Source organism: Crinia signifera, chromosome 4 (assembly GCF_055691185.1).
Source record: "Crinia signifera chromosome 4, ASM5569118v1, whole genome shotgun sequence".
Lineage (NCBI taxonomy): Eukaryota > Metazoa > Chordata > Amphibia > Anura > Myobatrachidae > Crinia > Crinia signifera.
In genome coordinates this window covers 152,375,933-152,388,718 of record NC_139220.1, presented here as the reverse complement: position 1 = coordinate 152,388,718, position 12,786 = coordinate 152,375,933, and the positions used below count along the sequence as shown (strand labels likewise).

At 45.9% G+C, this 12,786-nt stretch overlaps 1 protein-coding gene across 1 annotated transcript; it reads right to left on the bottom strand.

Moving 5' to 3' along the window:
• Positions 1 to 1,081: 1,081 nt before the first annotated feature.
• On the bottom strand, positions 1,082 to 7,101 carry CAV2 (caveolin 2). Its single transcript, XM_083182791.1, has 3 exons — positions 6,765 to 7,101; positions 6,153 to 6,340; positions 1,082 to 2,597 (listed from the first exon to the last, which is right to left on the bottom strand). Exons 1-3 carry the CDS (start codon positions 6,906 to 6,908, stop codon positions 2,447 to 2,449), a joined length of 483 nt encoding a protein of 160 aa, XP_083038917.1. The 5' UTR covers positions 6,909 to 7,101; the 3' UTR covers positions 1,082 to 2,446.
• Between the last annotated feature and the right edge of the window lie 5,685 nt (positions 7,102 to 12,786).

The following is a 12,786-nucleotide window of genomic DNA, read 5'->3' as shown; positions in this document are numbered from 1 at the left end:
CCTGGAACATGTGACCTGCCAGGTGGACTGGAAACTGTGACAGTTATGTGCAGGGTTTCGAATAATAATGGGGTGAAAAGGGGTAAAATGTTCCACACAGCAATCCTTTGCACATCAGCTAATTAGTATTAAACTCTATTGCTTTTTGTTATGTTTAACAATTCAGTTCGAGTTTCAAGTGAGCTAACAGGCTGCATTCTGTACCACATAGGGCGAGATGTACTAAGCCATGAAAAGATAATCCACCAACCCATCAGTTCCTACCTCTCATTTTTCAAACACAGCCTGTGACATGGCAGGTAGGAGCTGATTGGCTGGTTGTTTATCACTCTCTATTTTATCACTTTTGAAGCTTAGTACATCTGGCTCATAGACGCAGACACACTATCACTTGTTTCAAGTACTGCCCAGACTAAAATGTGCTTCTAATATTTTTGACAGCCAGCATTTCAAAAAAGTTTTACTTTGTACTGAAATTATAGAGAAAAATGATCCTAGTAAATAGATAGCTGCATTGTCAGACTCTTTCTGCACCTAAATATGAAGTGTGTCAAACTAAAGCACCATAGACATTGGAGAGTCCAGCCACCGCTGACACTGGGAGCATGCATTGTTCAGTGTTTGGAGCATACACACTCGGACATATTCTGAACTATATTGTTCAGATGAACCAAAATGAGCGATTTCATTCAATATACCGCCCAGTGTGTACACACTTGCCAATTCCTACGGCTGTCGATATAGTGTATACACACTGACAGATATTGATCAGTGATGTCACTGGGTTCCCCCCTGTTGAGCATGCAGTTGTTAACGACCCGCTGGACCATGTATCGTTCCTCATTTACACCATACACACTGGGCAATTTTTTCAAATGATATTGATCAGAAGAGCAGAAATGAGCATTTCAAAAATTGCCCAGTGTGTTCCCACCTTAACAGTGCCGCAGCAGCTGGCCTAGTCAGAGTTTCACAATGCCGGTTCAGTATGATTGTAGTAATTATGTTTGATTGACACACAGACAAAAGACAACTGGACACACTGGAGCTACTTATTCATTTAACTTGGTTATAAACAAAATCTTTCTACAAATTTATTTAAAATGTACAAGCAGAATATTTCAGTGCTTTTCAGTTAATGTACAAATAAATCATTTTTTGGTAATATAATATGCAATACATATAGGAACGAGTAATTCTGTCACATAAAGCTGTAATATTAGAAACGGAAAAGTAATATCTCATACAGGTTTTGCTGCCTGTGTTCTTGAAAAACTTTATACAGCAATGCAATATAAATGTTAAAAAATTAGAATTTGTGCATATTCTGAGGTACTAAATAATACCTAATACAATTTCCATTATTATGCACATCCAGATGAAAACTGCTGCTAGTTTCCATTGGAACCACTACCCCGCTTTGGTATATGACATACTGCACATCTCTTTCTTAAGACCACTGTTACTTCCCTAAGAGACATCTATAGCATCTTCCAGAGGGTGGAACGTACTAAACTGAAAAATCGGTAAAAACCCTGTTATCAGGGTTTTTATCGCATTTTCAGATGCACCAAAGCCCCACCGCCGGGGTTCTTTTTGTGACCCCCACCGTCCTGCATTGACATGCACTGCCCCCCCTCACCTGATGTCCGGGCAGCCTCCTGCTGTGCTGCCTGGACCAGTGACTCCTCCTCCCTAGCACCTTCCGGGAGCAGGGAGGAGAAGGCCGGCATTCCCTACAGGCGGAGGAGTCGCTGGTACCTGCTCACCCACCGCCGGCAGATTTGCAAAGGGCAGCTCTTATCCCAAGAGCTGCCCTTTGCGATTCTGATCCTATATGTTAGTACATATGCAATTAGTATCAATGCAAAATGCGGCGGGGGTACCGCAGTTGCTTGGTACATCCTGCCTAGAGTGTTAAATGCAGAAAGATATAGCACTTATTTGCATGAATTCTTATTATACTTTTGTCCAATACCAAATTGATTAATTAGCATTGATGCAACTACTGTGACCACTGATCTCACATGGGTGATAGCAGTATGCTATGGTCAAATGACTGCACCCCCCCTTCCCCAGTGGCAGAAAGAGAGAGTGCAGTGTAGTCAATAAATAACAATTTCATATTGCACCCTGTGCTCACAATGTAGCCATGCCTAAACGGTATGTTCTGTAATAAATATGTTAAGACTATAAAAAGCTTTATCCATAATACAGTAACCAGTACTTGTTCCCAGTAGCATGCCACTTATATTGAGAATTGAGCAGAGTGAACTACACTAAAAATTGTAGCAGGAGCTAGAAGAGATCTGGAATGTACACATGGGAGTGTGAAGGACATATTTCATCATCAGCGTACATTCAGCAGAGTAGTGAAGGACGAAGCAGTATTTATCACCAGGGGTCTTGTCAGATCCTCAATATCATCAGAATTGTGAAAGAATGCCTAATTCTGGTCTACTTGCACACTGACAGATGAAAAGCACCGCCCCATGCTTGCATATAAAGGGGCTATGAGAGTGTCTGTAATGCCCTTCCACACTGCTTGCACAGATGGTAACACCATTAGACAGGTCCTCACAAATGGCATCACAATCCTGTAAATAAAAAAATGTCATAGATGTTTAGTTGTACATGGAAAATAAGCAAGCAAACATCTGGACAAGTACTCAACAGTGACATTGGGGGTTATTCTGGTTCACTCCTGGCAAATTCCTTCTTATTTGGACAAAACCATGTGCACTGCAGGTGGGGTAGATGTAACACGGCAGAGAGAATTAGATTTGGGTGGGGTATTACTTCAAAGTGAGATCTATATTGCAGTGTAAAACTAAAGCAGCCAGTATTTACCCTGCACAGAAACAAAATAACTCACCCAAATCTAATTCTCTCTGCAAATGTTACATCTGCCCCTTTGCACTGCACATGGTTTTGTCCATCTAAGAAGGAATTTGCCAGAAGGAGTGAACCAGAATAAGGGCCATTGTGCAGATAGCATTAGAAAATTATAATTTTATCAATCTAAAGTGTCTACCTAAGTGGTGCCAATTAGCTGATCAGTGTGTGGTCCATGGGGCAGGGTCAGTTAAACAATAACTGTAACTAAGTATATATGTGAATGTGTGTGTCTGCGGTGGTGGTGGTGGGGGACGTTCTCTGTTGCATGTGCTCTGCATTGGGAAATATATATTATATAATATTTGTGTGTTATAATATTTGATTTTATCCTTGGACAATATGATAATGATGACCAATGTGCTGTATAAAAGAATGGCAGAATAGTCCCAAGAAATGTGTTGTTGGTAAGTAATGCAGGAATGGGTGCCCGGTATGCAGTGTGGGGCCCCTTGAACACAGGGGCCTGTGTGCTCAGCACACCCTGCACCATTAAAGATACACCACTGCTAAAATGGCAGTGGTAACAATGAGCCTGATTCTGGTTGACTCGGTAAGCTGCTAAGCTTGCAGCTTACCGAGACCCAGAGTGCCCGTCCCGCCACTCTGCTAAAAACACATCCCCTCATATGTCCCGCAGAAGGAGAAATCATTCGATGGTTGCCGACCATTGAATGTTTTCTCCTGGACTCGTAAATATAAGTGAGTGGAGACTGACTTATATTTGCGTGTGCCTTGACGAAGACAGGGTTGGCGGCTGACATCATGTGATGTCAGCCACCTGTCCCTGGCACACTGCGTTACTGTCTCATTTACATGGGAACACCCAGCATTTGCACGGGACACCCATGAAATGCTGGGCGTTACCATGCACCATTGTTGCCGATTTGGAGCATTGCCTACTGACAAGGGAGTGTAGCCTACAAACGGCATCACTCCCACAAGGACACGTCCCATTTTGCCACTGTGTGGGCATGGCCAGTGGCTCTGTGAGCTGTTGGCCATGCCCTCAGGCCCACACATCTATTCACTGCTGCTCTGCTGAGGAACAGTTGGGATAGGAACTTCACAGGTTTTGAAAGGTGCAGGGTGCTAGAATGAACACTAGCTCTAATATGTTACAATAATGCAATTACTTGCCAGTTATCACCCCATATGTATATCAGAATTACAATTTTTTTTCTTTCACCCACTGTCTGTATATGCAATCCTTACTAAATGGGCCCCTAACTCTTTTAGGGGCCCATTTACTATTAATATTTGCAGCAAATTCCCAGAAAACACCCACTTTCGGAGATTACCAAAAATATTAAGTATCCCCTGAATGTAAGACAGGTCAATATTGGCCAGCATTGCATTGGGTCCAGAGGCTACTGTCATTCTGAGATGGCAGTAATCCATTGTAACCTATAGGCTACGGACCTCACTGCCGGCGGCGCAGTGTTTTCAGCATGGGTCAGCTGGGAGTCAGCGCTAACCACACAAGCGAAGACACCCAGAACCTGGCAAAGCTTGAGGAGATTAACTTCTTTCAGAGGCCCAGTCCCTGTGTCTGCAGAGACTTATATCTCAATTATAGGATTGCATATTACAATGCCAGTTAAATGGTGAACACATCACATATAGGCAATATACTACAATATATATTTTTTTATTTTATGTACATTATATGGGAAATACTACTTCCCTAATATCGCTTTCACATCTTAGTGCCGGGTCGAACCTTAGAATTCGGGTTGCCCATTATACACAGGGTGACCCAGGTTTAACTCTTCTTATGGAATTGGTTGGTTCATATGGGTTATTAGGTTTGGTGCTTTCACACTGCACCTCGAGCTGGGTCCACCAAGCAGCAATAACCAGGGATATAAGTGTGATGTGAAGGGGGTATTATGCTGAGGCACACAAATGTTTGGGGATGGATAGTTAGAGAGAGATAAATGTGATAAGAGTTGAAGTGGACAACTGCCTCTTAAAGCTGCACTAGCACTGTAAGTTAAAAACAAAATGTATCAGCCATTGTCCATGCCTCACAGCCCAAGCCAAATGCCAATGGCTGTGTGACACAGCTTCAAGAAGGGTAGCCACATGGACAAATAAGGTACAAATAAATATTGCAGATTTTATTTTCCCCCAACACCGGTTCAGTCTGCAGTCACTGTGTTACACTAGTACCCCTTTCACACCTACCACTGGGCAATTACCCGGCATTTTTGAGTGTTGGGTCATTTTTCCGGGTGCAGCCTGACCCAATTTACACTACCTACAAATTGCCAGGTTAAGAGCCGCTATTCTAAAAAAAAATTACAGTTAAATTACCAAAAACACCCGGGGGTTATCCACAAATATTAAGTTTCACCGTAATGCGGACCGCAGCTGCAATCTCCGATCCCTGATGCGACCCCCCCCTGCACCGGCAGTCCGGCTTCGCATCCCTGGGCTTCTGAGTTGGCGATAGCCAATTGTAGTCTATGGGCTTCTGATTGCACTTATAGCCTATGGGCTACTGATCACAGTGCGGTCAGCGGGAGGTCAGCGCTAACCGCGTATGAGAAGACGCCCAGGCTTCTGGCTGAGAGCATAGCAGGGATGGGCTCCTTTTGGAGCCTTGTCCCTGTGAGCGGGGGATGATACATCCCACCGTTAGGATAAAATTTTACAATGCGATCCTGTGCAGTAATATTCCGCCTAGATCGCACTGTAAATGTGATCAATGATAAATGGGCCCCTTAAGCTTTTCAACGCTGGAATTTGCTGAAAAACCTGAATTTTTTCTGTGTTGTGAAAGGGTCAACACAGGTCAAGACCCTGGTCACCGACCCTGGTCAAGAGCAGGGTCGGAGTGCAGGGATTTAAGACACGTGTTGACCCTTTCAAACCAAAGAAAAACTTGGATTTTTCAGCAAATTCCCAGGTTGAAAAGCTTTAACCCAGCAATTTGTTTCTGGTGTGAAAGAGTACAAGGGAGCAGCATCACATTCACAATCCACCACACTCCACCAATACACTATACATATCAATAAAAGTATCAAAAGTATACTATTCCCCTCAGTTAAGTGTCCTAAGACAGAATGTGACGTTTTACTATATAAGGCTGTTAATATTGTGATGGCCTGGAATCGTGTGACCTCATTCAGAACAATAATACTACTAAACCCACACTGCAATAACACTGATCAGCACTGACATTCCACAGTGATCATTTTATTACATATGTGCAATTAGTATGAATGCATATAATAAAAGGCTGCATTTACCAGATGTGCAGGCAGCTGAGGATGGCAAAGACTAGTCCTAGGACAAAGGCCAGAGGGATGGCGAGGATGGTGGTGAGCAGCTTATAGATGAGGTACTTGCTGATCTCATACAGGGCAGTGCTGCAGATCCACACGTTATCGAAGCTGTGCGTAGTGTCCGGCTCTGCGATGACATCCTCAAAGGTGAGCTGCGGGACACAGGAGACAGCATGGGATGGGGGAGATATTACTAACACCACCGCATGGGGAACATAAATGTGTACTGTATACTGCAACCACCTGCTCAGCTACAGCCCGGACAGCAGAGACCTGCCGTGACTTGTAGTTCCACAACAGCTGCAGTATACATCATATATGCAGTGTGTGTGTGTGTGTGTGTGTGTGTGTGTGTATATATATATATATATATATATACACATACATACACACACACACACACACACACACACACACACACACACACACACACACACACACACACACACACACACACACACACACAGTCGCGTACCCCTATACATGCATAGGGGTAAAAGCTATTTCAGCAAGAAGTTAGCAGCACTTCATACAGTAGTAGCGAGTTCCCCGCACAGCGCGACCAGTGACCCATACCTTCAGGTGGCTGTTCAGATTGTGCGGGTCCCGGTCCGGCTGACTGTCATAAGCTTTCTCGGTCAGCATGGGCACAGAGGAGCGATTGAACTCGTCCTCGTCCATGAAGATGCGAGCGTCGGCTTTCTCCTTCTCCAGACCCATAATGTCAGCGATAGGCAGCAGAGCCTGCAGCTGGTGTTAGCGCCGGTCTGTGTGACCCCCTTCCCGGATGCCCGAGCTGCTGCTGCTGCGCTGTCCCCCTCCTCCCAGCCCAGTGTGTGTCGGTGCGGGCGTTTGCATACTCGGGCACTGGCTCCCGGACACGCCCAGCCCTCCCTCAGCAGCCGGAGAGAGAGCTCGGGACGGGAGGGGAGTGGGGACGAGGCTGTTCTGGTATCTGTTGAGTTCTGCACGGGAACGTCACTGTTACAACTTGGATGCAATGAATATATTGCAGTCTCATCATGCATACAGTTACCGCCGGGGTTTCCTCCAGTGATGATACAATTTACTTGGAGAAAGGTGGCACAATGCTGCCAGTTCATTAGTTCCGCCATGGGTTATATACCTGTGCCATTTAGGCCCCCCCCCCCCCCCCCCACACACCCCCATCTGTATCCCAAACTGTTGAATGGGAAAGGACAGCTGCAGCTGTCTGAAGGGGCATTAAGCACCAGGGAAGAGATACTCCAAAGTGAAAATGTAAGTTTTTTACCCATTTGCGCATGACTGAATGCCAGGTCAGCGCTGCAGAGGGAATCACCAGCTATTGCTGGCGATACCCTGTAGAAGTCTATGGGCTTCTCTCTGCAGCACTGTGGTCTTCCCTTTGGGTGGCGATACCCAGGGGCGAATTTAGGTGTCAGGCCGCCCCTAGGCACAAGATTTTTGGCCGCCCCTTAGATGCCCCCCGCCAGCTAGAGCCCCTTATACACACTGCACAATTACACATTGTGCTATACACCATAATGCCTATTACACATTGTGCCACATACCATAATGCCCAATACATATTATACTACATAAGTGCCATATACCCCTGAAAGGCTCTGGGGGTCCCGGGGTAATGAAAGCAAGGGGGCACTGTCGGGGGGTGGGGGGTGGGTGTTAGGTTTAGGCTGGGGGGTAGGTTTAAGCACTTAGAAGGGCGGTTTAGATTTAGAATGTGGGGCAGGGGAGTTAGGTTAAGTGTTGGGGTGTTGGTGGGGACAGTTAGGCTGTAGATGAGGGAGAGTTGAGGGGGCGCATCCTTTGAGATGCTGGCATTGGCATGCTGACTGTCGGAGGCCTGTATACATCGGATATACATGTACAAACAATATATATATATATATATATATATATATATATACATATATATACATATATACACATACAGGTATATATATATACATACATATATATATATATATATATAACCCAAAGCCTGCCTAAAATTATAGATGTACAGTAAGAGTTGACTGCCTTACTCATCTTTAAGTTGCAGTCAGCCCAGCAGCAGTACAACTAAAGTCTGCCTCTATCTCAATCTCTTCACCACAGTAACAGACGCTGCCCAGATCCCGCCTCCTTGAACAGGTTTCCTTTCCGCCCAGCCACTCTCAGTGACAGAGAGAGACGCAGGCTAACTATACACTATCTAACAGCTGAGCCGTCGCTCGGCTGCCCTGTACTGCTACAGGGCGCCGGCGGCTCAGCTGTCAATTAGCGCAGCAGGGAGGGATCAGAGCGCAGTGCTGCAGATCGGAAGAGAGCGGGTGCGGACCTGCTCTGAGGAAAGCCGGGCAGCCCACAGCCCGGCTGTCATTGCTGTCAATTTGAACTGCCTGGCTGGCGGCGGCTGATGTTCGCAGCCTGCCGCCCATGACAGGTGCCGCCCCTAGGCCCGTGCCTCACGGGCCTAGTGATAAATCCGGCCCTGGCGATACCCTATAGAAGCCTATGGGCTTTTATTACGACCCCCCTCTTCCCCTCACTCTGGCTTACTTTGCATCAGGTCCTCCTTGAACTGGAAGGTAAAACCCCTTCTCCCCCTAGCAACGCAGCCGGACGTCCTTCCGGCTGCAGGGGGGAGGAGGAGGCGCCGGGGACAGCCTGCTTAGCTGTCCCGGCATGAGGGGACGTTAAGGCGCCCAGGAAGGTGACGAAGACCCCCTGCACACCACATTACAGGTATCGCGGGGGCCTCCGTCACGCAGTGTGATGCTAGCTTCATATGTTAATACATATGCGCTAGCATTGCAGCGGCCGGGCAGCGATGTATATTAATACATCCCGCCCTGTATGAGGGATCCATCACGGAGCATGCCCCACAACCGGAGTAGTCACTTTGCACATGCGCAGAGGGACTCCTGGGTCTGAGACCCAGAAGTCCAGAGATGGTACTGCACCACAAAGGACAGCTCTTGGCGCAAGAGCTGCCCTTTGCTTTACTAATCGCATATGTTAGAGCATTTGCGATTATTATCGATGTGGTAGCTGGCAGCGGGGGGGGGAGGGGTTCTGGGATGAAAACGGGCAGCGGATGTTAGAACATCCCGCCCCAGGGCTTAAAGTGTTTCTGGAGAGGTGCTGGAATTTATTTTCCTCTGCCACCTAATTCCCCCACACCACTCCCCACATTAGGCAGAGCCAGGGCCAGAGTTAGGTATTGGGCACCCACCTGCAAGCTATAATTCTTTTCGGTACTTGTGTAGTTTCACGGCGCCAGTCTGTGTTTATTAATCCAGCCAGCTGTGTTTACTGTTTCTTAAAAAATTGGCAGCTTGCCAGAGTGCACGGCCTGAGTCTGTGTTTACTTTAACTGAAACTTATCAGGTTTCCAGACTCCTACACTGTACTAGGATAGCGCGCGCTGACTCTGTGCTTAATTTGTGTAACTGTACTAAGCTACGTTATCGGTGAAATAGCGTTTTTGTTTTGCGCTGGAGTAGCGTCCCAGTCACAAACAGCGGCTGTAGTCGCAAACAGCCTCTAGTTGGCCGCAGTGAGAAGTTGAGTCCCAGTCACAGTTGCGTCACAGTCACAAACACACTATCCACGCCACCCCGAAGCATGGCGATCACAGTCCCAATGCATATGGGACTGTGATCGGATCGGGATTGTAGATTAAACACATAATACCCATGTACCCAGGTCCTTACCGGGAAAAAAAGGAAAGTGTTGGATTCCCGGGTCACTGGACCTGGGTTGAGCCATCTCTACTGACAGAAATCCTGGCTTCACATGCAATAGCCTGCAATTTTCTTTCTTGTCAGTGAAAAAAGGGTTATACTGTAAGTATGTACTGTGATCCTTACTTTTAATCAGTGATAATATATGATATAAGTCCTTTGAAGAGCAAATTATTTCAATATCTATATGGAGCAATCCAATTATTTTGTTGTTTGGACCTGTAAGCCACATTCACAGTGAATTCTCATTGCAAATAATATTTATAATTTAAGTACAAACTTGCATTACTTTTTAAGAGTAAGTACGCACCTTCCTGAGCAGATGAAAAGGCAAAAAATGTCAGGTATTGCTTCAGAACCGCTTGAATAACTAATAATGACTAAGGGCGAGATTCTCTATTACAGAAATGCGGTAAAAACCCAGTTATCGGGGTTTTTACCGCATTTCTGTATTCTCTAACCTCCCTCCGCAGTGTCACCGCTGCGGAGGGAATCGCCAGCAAAAGCTGGCGGTTCCCTGCAGAAGCCTATGGGATTCTTACCGCAGCGGTGTGTGAGGGATCCGTCACGGATCCCTCCCAGCATGCCCTGCGGCCGGCGCGTCAGTCTGCGCATGCGCAGACGGACTCCCGGGTCATAGACCCGGAAGTCCAGCAACGGTGCCGCATCGCAAGGGACAGCTCTTACCGCAAGAGCTGTCCCTTGCGTTAATGACCGCATATTTTAGAGAATATGCGGTCATTAGAAATGCGGTGGCCGGCGAAGAGGGCTGCGGATTTTAGAGAATCCCGCCCTAAGTCCTCAGTTAACTTATTGATAAAGTTCTGCGTTAGTTTTAGCAGACCTTTGCAACACTGCAGTATTTTTGGCTACTTGAGAGGACCTACTTCCTAAGGAAATCTTGAACACCTGCTGATGCTTGGAGAGCAGGGTGTGTCTCTACCAGTGCTTAAAAGAACTGGCCACTTCACTCCGGTGCACGGCGCCTTAATTTTCAGCAGCGTATGGGAGACCGGATCATCCTGGAAGCGAGGTCTGTGTTAAGACTTGTAACATCAGTGGAGCCAAACGTTATTATATCATAAGGAAGCGTGTTAAATTACCTGTTTCATATTATATACTGAAAACTACCACTGGGGTATGAATGTTAGTTATATACCTTTATTGAAGGAGGACTGTTATTTCTCAGAAAAAAAAACATCCACCTCTCTAGATGAGAATTCTCTATGGTATTAACTATTTTAATATAAAAAAAACTACATTTTATGAGATTTAGTTATTATTTATCCTTTATTTATCCTTTATTCTTCTGGTCATTATTTGATTTATTAAATATTTTAATATTTAATACATTTTTACTGTACACGTGGTTAATTTCTTCCATTCCAATGTTAAATAAAGAAGTGCAGTAAATTCAAATGTATGGTATTCTAAATGTGGATAAATTAATGTATATAATATGCATTCACAGGAATATTAGTTTGCAGCTACTGCAATTATTATTATTATTTACAGTTTCTTATATAGCGCAGCAGATTCCGATGCACTTTACAATTGTAGACCATGATAAAACAAACTGGGTAACAACAGACAGACTTGGAGGTAGGAGGGCCCTGCTGCAAGCTTACAATCTATAGGGATATAAGAGGGAAACATAAGGACAGGCATCAGTAATAGCAAAGCAGTCCCACCAAGTTGCAAGTCCAGAAGGGAAGCTATATACAATACATAAGTGCCTCAAAGGGCTATGCGTGTGGTACTTAGATATGATAGGTGTAGATGCATGCCGTGCATCTTGGGAGATATAGTCTCATGGTATGACTCACTTTCGGTTACAAGGGTCTGGCGGGCAGTCGGTGTTTGCCAGAGGCTGAATAAAGACGCACTTACTTCAAGCTGAACAGGTGTCTATAAGTTGATTGATACGCACATCTACATGGTGTCAGAAGCGGGATCAATATGGCACATGGACTAAGGAAGATTGATCCGTTGGTATTTGACGAACACATCGCTGACAACTGGCTCAGATTCAAGAGAGAATGGCACGTGTACTGCACCGCAGGCTGCTGGACCTCGCGGGCACAGACGCCGTGGACAAATCAGAGGCATTCATATCCTCAGACACAGAAAACAGAGAGGATCCTGAAGTCTTGCTCACTAAGTTTGAAGAGATCTGCATGCCGGTGAAGAACGTTATCATGGACAGGCACATCTTCAACAGTACAAACCAAAAGGGTGACGACACCATACAATCATACGCCTCCACACTAAAGCTACTGGCAAAGAAGTGTAACTTTGGCACACTCACAGATGAGCTTATTCGTGACAGAATCGTATGTGGCATATGCAATGACAAGGTACGTGCACAGCTACTGAGAAACCGCTATAAGCATTTGCATGCTCCACGAGCAGGCAGAAAAGGGCACAAGGGAGTTAAAGAAAGACGCTGAGATCTGTGTCATGGCGGCCAACACACCCCGGTCACTCACATGTGGGAACTGCGCAGCACAGCACCCCCCAGGCAGGCAGAGCTGCCCCGCATATGATAAATGCTGCAAATGGCAAATGGAATCACTTTGCAAGGTGTTGTCACTCTAAAGACCAGGCACTCACAAAACAACAGGTTGAGCTGCGCTATAGCCGTCTACCCCGGCAGGTCAACCAGGTGGACACAGACCCAGTGTACGACACAACCCGCACAACAGTCTGTGACAGCATGGACCACACAGGTGAGAGGGGTGAGATCTTTATCAAGCTCAAGACAAACAACACCAACAGAGTGGCCACGGTCAAGATAGACTCAGGAGCCAAATGCAACATCATGTCACACAGACAATTGCGTGAGATAGATCTTGCCGCACAAATCA